The sequence below is a fragment of the Pithys albifrons genome, chromosome 3 (genome assembly GCF_047495875.1).
Source record: "Pithys albifrons albifrons isolate INPA30051 chromosome 3, PitAlb_v1, whole genome shotgun sequence".
Lineage (NCBI taxonomy): Eukaryota > Metazoa > Chordata > Aves > Passeriformes > Thamnophilidae > Pithys > Pithys albifrons.
In genome coordinates, this window is record NC_092460.1 from 20537206 (window position 1) to 20544020 (window position 6815).

A 6815-nucleotide genomic window follows, 5' to 3' on the forward strand; every position below is an offset into this window, starting at 1 on the left:
GTCTTACACTGTAGTACTGGTAGTTTTAGCGTTTCTATTGTGTGCTAAATAATTCTGCTTCAAATCTTTTGCCTGATTTATTTGTATTAATAAAGAATTGATTTTATATCAATAGATCTGATTTGCCATCATTAAAACCTGGGGGACAAAAGGCATTCAATTGCAGCTCTCTATTCCTGCAATTCAAACCGTGTCCATAACCTGAGGCTGGGATTGTATCCAGCCACCTCTGGGGTCCTCTCTGAGCAAAAGTTTACAAAGCCAGGGAGCCCTTTCTGAGCCTTGGGACTCAGCTGCTGGTCTCTGTAATAAACTCTGTCTAAGCAGGACTGAGAATGGATTGAAAGGGACTGGGATGCCCTGGGGGGCACAGGGAATGGACAGGGAATGAAATGAGAGGAACTGGGAGGCAAAGTACTGGCGGGGCATTTGATGCTGCCGGTCTGCCTGGCAACTGAAGAGTCATCAGAGAACCGTGCTCTGATTGGCTGAGGGGCTGGTGTTCGATGGCACTGCCGAGATGGACACAAGGAGGTCCACTGGGAGAGACTGGGGGGAACTGGCAGAGCTCCGGGAGTCACTGGGATTCAGAGGAGGGGGCTGAGCATGGAGCCCCCAAAAGAGGGGGTCACACCAGGGGGACACACAAGTGTCCCTGTTCCCCACCTGGGAATCAGAGACCAGTCCTTCCCCCTCCCACTGGCCAAGCTCAGCCCCCTGCGGGGTCCCCCCAGGCCTCCCCAACTGTCCTGCAGTAACCAGCACTGGGAAAAACTGGGAAGCTTTACTGGGAAGCTTTACTGGGAACACTGGGAGCAGCTGAGTGGGGGCAGAGCCACAGAGGGGAGCAGGAACACAGCTGGGTTTTACAGTGTGCTGCTTTTCATCCTCTTGGGCAGGGAAGGAGTAAAAATCCTCTCTTGGAATGAAGTTCCCTTTCTTCCGTGCCTGTGCAGTCCTGGGTGTGGGACCCTTTGTGACTGGAATAGAGATGCTCTGGCCTTTCTTTCAGGCTCCCCATGCAGGAGAAGGATCCCAGAGTGGGGCCCGAGGACCTTCCCCAGCAGGCACAAGGAGGGGCCTCAGCCCGAGACAGAGGGACAGGGAAAACACCAACTGGGGGTTTATGGGCCACAAAAGAGGCACCAAGAAACATTTGTCTGAAATGTGAACAAGTGGGACACAGTCCCCTGGGCTGACACGATTCCTGATGCCCAGAAAGCCTGTGCCCTCTACAGAAATGCTCCTTGGGGGATGAAGAGCACCTGGACACACTGGGTCCTTCTCTGGAGGAAGCACAATGACAAGCAGGACAAGCCAAACTTCCAGCACCTCCCTGGGTACCAGGTTTAGAACCAACGTACTTTTGTCGGAGGGGAGCAAACATGAAACTGGGAAAACTGACAGTGAGGGAATAAATAACATGAATTACTATTAGTTATTATTTCGGTTGTCAGGATTTGCGTGGAATAAACTTGGAAGATTTCCCACAGCTGAGCTGGGCAGGAATATTCACACCTGTCTGCAACCCGAGTCGCCTAAATACTGATTTTTAAGCACACTAAGGAGAAATTGAGGCAGCTTGTGGTCTATGAAGGCAGAATGATGATTTTCTGGCGTATTTTAATTACTTTGGAAATGCTTCAAAGCTTTGTTTTCTGCGTTTTATTTTAATTTGGCAAGTTCTCAGGGTTTCTTATGTGGAAGAGGATGGGTTGGTTGTCTTTAGTTACTTGTCTTATATACTTGGTGTTTTTCTCAGGAATTTTCCCAGGAGAACATTACTTGTGTAGAAAAAAATCAGCAAAGAATACCTTAATGTGGGGATAAAAATACTTCCCTGGGAATGCTACAGGATGAGGTTTTATTATTTATTTAAGAATTTCAGGAACACAACAAGCAGCTTCAGCCAAGTTTTCTAAGTGACTGAGGAGCCCATTTCTCCAGCTGTGCTCACCTGAGGCAGTTTCAAATCCCTGGCTGTGATTTAGTTTTGTGGAATTATTATAAATTAATTAAATGCTTTTTTAGGCCATCACCTACAGAACTGCTCCCGTAGATAATGTCGATCACAGGAAGGCAGAAGAGAAGTACATGAAAGGGCCACCTGTGAGCAAAAGGTTATTTTCGGTATTCTCTGAATTTTTGTTACTAGTTTTCTGTTTCTAAGAGTTCAGTGTTTTCCCTTCTGTGAGGGGTGGTAACAACTTATTGAGCATGGCAAACATTCTGGCTCTGCAAAGGCAGAAGGGCAAGACCAAGCCTCAGCCTGTCAAGAGCTGAGGGCTGGCACCGGATGTCCCAGAATTCCATAGAGAAAATAAGAACAATAGTAATTTTTGGGTGGGATCAAGCCACTTTCAGTGGGAATCTTCAGTTGCAAAAGCAGCAGGTGCTTTGCTGCCCATGGGCAAAGGAATTGTCCAGGGGCAGAGGGGGGAACACTCACCCCCGGAGGAGACAGGCTGGGCTTGGAGCCAGGAAGGAAAGTGTTATTTTTATGCTTTTATATCACTATAGACAAAAAACAAAACTTCTTCAAACGTACTTTACATGGAAACGAAGAAGTTCTAACCCCCATATATACAGATATATTGATAAAGTAAATGTAATCTGCCCCAGGGAGTGGATTAACAAGAACCTGAGTCACCTTCAGGGGGGTTCGGACAGGTGCTGCACACAGGGGAAGCTTCTGGCAGCTGCTCACAGCACCCATCTGTGGAGTACTCCCACTACCAAAATCTGGGCACACAAACAGAATGCACTGCCCAGCATGGATCACATGGAATGTGGGTTACCAGGTCTCTGCTAAAGAGGCCTCATCAGGAATGTTGGTCATCAAGTCGTTATCGAACATGGGTCACCAGGTCTGTGCCCAAAGTGGCTCACTGTGGATCATCCAACACGTGTCCTCCAATGGGTGATGGAGCAGCAGACAAAGCTGTTCCCACAGTCAGGGCCCTTGTAGGGCTTCCCTTACTCGTGGGTCCGTTGATGTGAAGTCAAGGCAGAGCTCTGGGTGAAGCTCTTCCCACACTCCCCACACTTGTACGGCCTCTCCCCTGTGTGGATGCGCCGGTGGGTGACGAGGGTGGAGTTCAGGTTGAAGCTCTTCCCGCAGTCAGTGCAGCGGAAGGGCCTCTCCCCTGTGTGTGTCCGCTGATGCACAAGGAGAGTTGAGCTCCTCTGAAACCTCTTCCCACACTCCCCACACTTGTAGGGCCTCTCCCCCGTGTGGATGCGCTGGTGGGTGACGAGGGTGGAGCTGTCTCTGAAGCTCTTCCCACATTCCCAGCATGTGTAGGGCCGTTCCCCGGTGTGGATGCGCCGGTGAGAGACAAGTGTGGAGCTCCAGCTGAAGCTCTTCCCACATTCCCCACACGTGTAGGGCCGTTCCCCTGTGTGGATGTGCTGGTGGCGGATGAGGTCGGTGGAGTCCCTAAAACTCTTCTCACATTCCCCACATGTGTACGGCCATTTCCCACGGTGGTGGGTATGCTGGTGGCATCTCAGGGTGGAGCTGTCTCTGAAGCTCTTTCCACATTCCAAGCACTTATAGGGCCTCTCCCCTGTCTGAAGCTGCTCATTGACCACCAGGTCACAGCTGTGGTTCAAGCTCTGACCGCCACCCTGGCACGGGGGGTCTTTTCCCTCCTCAGAGCACCCTGGGCTGGATTTGGAGCCTCTCCTCCTGGGGCACCTCTGTGGCTTTCCCTCCCCAGAAACTTCCTGCACTGTGGAGTCCTTCAAAACAGCCTCTGCCATGAGGTTCTGCTGTGGGGATTTGTCCTCTGTGCTCAGCTCAGGGCCTGGGGCAGGAATGAACAAGGACAGGCAGGGATTTGCCTCCGGCCCACAGGGAAGACCAAGGACATCCCCCCAAACCCAGCCCCGGCAGGACGGCATCAGCAGCGGGGTTGTCCTGCAGCCGGGGCCGTGCTGGGCTGGAAGGTGCAGCACAAGAGAGGGGCAAAGGGGCACTGACTTCCTCCTCACCTGCCTGGGGGTCCTGGGGCATCTTCCTCACAGCCTCTTCCTCCATCTTGCCAAGGTTTGGGAAGGAGAAATCTTGTTTCTTGGGGAAAAAAAAGGTGTGAGTGCATTGAGTTGGTGGTTCCTCCTGCCGAAGTTCATCTCTAGGACTCACCAGGCTTCCTGTGTCCATAAAAACCTCCAAAACACCAAGATTCAGACCAAGAACCCCTCCCAGGAGTTTCTCCTTTCTGGCCTCTCCGGGTCCCCCCTGTCTGGGCAGCTGGGGGTCTCCTGCGTATTGTTGATCCTCCCTCTCCAGGGTCCCTGCCCTCTCCAGGCTGCCAGGGCTCCAGAACCCCCCCTGCAAGGCCATTCCCATGGGCCAGCCCCCACACCCTTCCTTCTTTGACTCAGGGATCCTCCTGCCCCCACTTTCCTGCCCATCCTGCCTCTCCCAGCCCATGGATCCCCCTTTTCTTTGACCTCAGGGGCCCTCGGGCCCAACTCCCAGCCATCCGCAGGTCACGTCACCTCCACACCCCCTTTCTTTGACTCTAGGACCCTCCTGTCCCCCCTTTCCCAACCATCTCGCCTCTCCCAGACTCCACACTCTCTTTTCCTTTACCCTGGACTCCCCTTTTCTGGGCACAGGGACCCCCAGCATCCCCCAACCACCTCTTCCCACCCCCAGTCCTGCCCTTCCTTACTTTGGGACCCTCCTGATCCCCCATTCCCAGGCACTGGGATGCCCCTGCACCAACACCCCCCTGCACTCCCTTTCCTGGGCATCCTGCCTGTTCCAGCCCACAGACCACCCTTTTCCTTGACTCTGGGAGCCCCAGGACCCCATTCCTCCATTTCCCAGACCACAGACCCCTCTTTTTTGAACACTGGCAGGACCCCTTGAACCCCTTTTTCTGGCCATTCTGGGTCTCCCTACCCCATGACCCCCCTTTCCCCGACATCAGGGATCCCTGGATCCCCCTTTCCTGGGCACAGGGTCCCCCTAGACCCCCCAACCCACTTCTCCAAGTCCCTACAACCTCATTTCCATGGACCTGGACCCCCTGAAAACCCCCTTGCCCAGCACTGTGTTCCCCCTGCACTCCTAAGATTCAGCTCAAAACACCAAGAATCAGCCCCAAAAAACCCTTCCAGGAGTTCCCCCTCTCTGGTCTCTCCACTTTGGGGTTTTGGGGGGTCTCCTCTGTCCAGGCTGCTGGAGTTCCCACGTGTATTGGGGGTCCCTCCTCTCCTGGGTCCTCACCCTCTCCAGGCTGCCGGGGGTCCTGAGAATCCCGGGGGTCCCTCCTGCTCGATCTCTTCACTTTGGGTTTCTGGGGTTTCCCCCTCTCTGGTATCCCCCGAGTTAGGGATCCTGGTTGGGATTTGGAGCCCCAGGGGTCCCTCCACCTCTGACTCTCTTGCTTGGTGTGGTGGGTTCCCAAGGCTCCCCCCCCCTCTCCAGGATGCCGGGGGTCCTGAGGGTGCCCCCTCTCCGGGCTCCTCGTTTAGGGGTCCTAGAGGGGGGTCTCCGAGCACCCCGAGCAGAACGTTAGAGAAGAATAGACCCCTCGGACCCCTAAAACACCCAGTAATCCATAGTGGAAACCTGGAGAGGGGGGAGGGTCTTACCCGGCTGCTTCACCTTCACGGCCAACACGGCGCCAAGGGGGTCTGTGGGGCGTGGGCGGGTCATGAGAGACCCCCAAAACCCGCCCTGAGTCTCCAAAACCCACCAAAATCCGCCGCCATTCCCTCACCGCGCCCTCAGCGTCGCCGGTCCCGCCCTCCGTCTCTGACGCCTCTCATTGGTCGCGGGGCCCGCCCGTCACCACTCTCAGCCAATCAGCGTCCAGGAATGCGGCGGCAGGAGAGAGACCCGTAGGCCCACGCCATTTTGAGCTTTTACTGGACTACAACTCCCGTCATGCCCCGCCGTCCTTTGTTTTACCGGTCGGGACTACAACTCCCATCGCCCCATCGAACCCCCGGCGCAGCCGCGTTTGCAGCCCACAAGTGTCCCCAAATCCCCTCCCCGGACCCCAAACTGCCTCAAATGCCCCCTGAGATCCCCAAGTGCCCCCAATCCCCCCGAGACCCCCAATTCCACTCCCCCACCCAAGCCACCCCTGGCCCCTCCATCCCCTCCCCCTTCCCACGGGTCCCTTTCCCGTGATTTGGGGCTCCAAGGGGGCACTTGGAGGGCCGGTGGGGATTTGGGGGCACTTGGGGGGCCAGTGAGTTGGGGTGGAATAGGAGATTTTACGTAAAATTAAGGGGATTTTAGGCTAAATTAAGGGGATTTGGGATGAAATCAGGAAGATTAAACTGGAGTTAAGGGAACTTTCAGTCGATTTAAGGGAATTTTCGGTGGATTTAAGGGAATTTTTTGTGAAATTAAGTGAAATTTGGTGGAATCTTGGAAATTTGGGGTGAAGTTGGAGGGATTTGAGATTAAATTCTGGGGATTCCAGGAGGGATTAAGGGACTTTTGAGTGGAATTAAGTGATTTGGGGTGGAACTGGGGGGAGGGCTGATGCCACCAGAAGAAACAATGGGAGGGAGCAGGTGAGATCCACTCTCCCCAGTGAATTCCCAATGCTAGTCTGTGTCCTGATGGATGTTCCTCTCCCTGCATTCCTCATGGTCACAGTCATGGCCATCTCGTGGGTTTGGTCACCTCATAGTCGTGGTCATGTCGTGGCATCTCATGGTCAGATGGTCAGTGTCACGTCATGGGTTTGATCACATCAAGGTCATGATCATCTCATGGCCATGACCATCTCGTGTTCATGACCCTCCAGTGGTCAGGGCTGGAAAAACCCTCTGAGGTCATT

At 54.1% G+C, this 6815-nt stretch overlaps 1 protein-coding gene across 1 annotated transcript; it reads right to left on the minus strand.

Annotated features, from left to right (window-relative positions):
* Positions 1–1933: 1933 nt before the first annotated feature.
* LOC139669293 (zinc finger protein 3-like) lies at positions 1934–5743 on the minus strand. Its single transcript, XM_071549742.1, has 3 exons — positions 5611–5743; positions 3997–4075; positions 1934–3809 (listed from the first exon to the last, which is right to left on the minus strand). Exons 2-3 carry the CDS (start codon positions 4040–4042, stop codon positions 2977–2979), a joined length of 879 nt encoding a protein of 292 aa, XP_071405843.1. The 5' UTR covers positions 4043–4075; positions 5611–5743; the 3' UTR covers positions 1934–2976.
* Positions 5744–6815: the final 1072 nt, after the last annotated feature.

What these genes read in the sequence shown, in the direction of transcription:
- LOC139669293 (XM_071549742.1), bottom strand. Translation starts at nt 4,042, where the DNA reads ATGGAGGAAGAGGCTGTGAGGAAGATGCCCCAGGACCCCCAGGCAG. An exon ending in GCCCCAGGACCCCCAGGCAG is followed by an intron (nt 3,810 to 3,996) that starts GTGAGGAGGAAG and finishes TTCCTGCCCCAG; the next exon opens with GCCCTGAGCTGAGCACAGAG.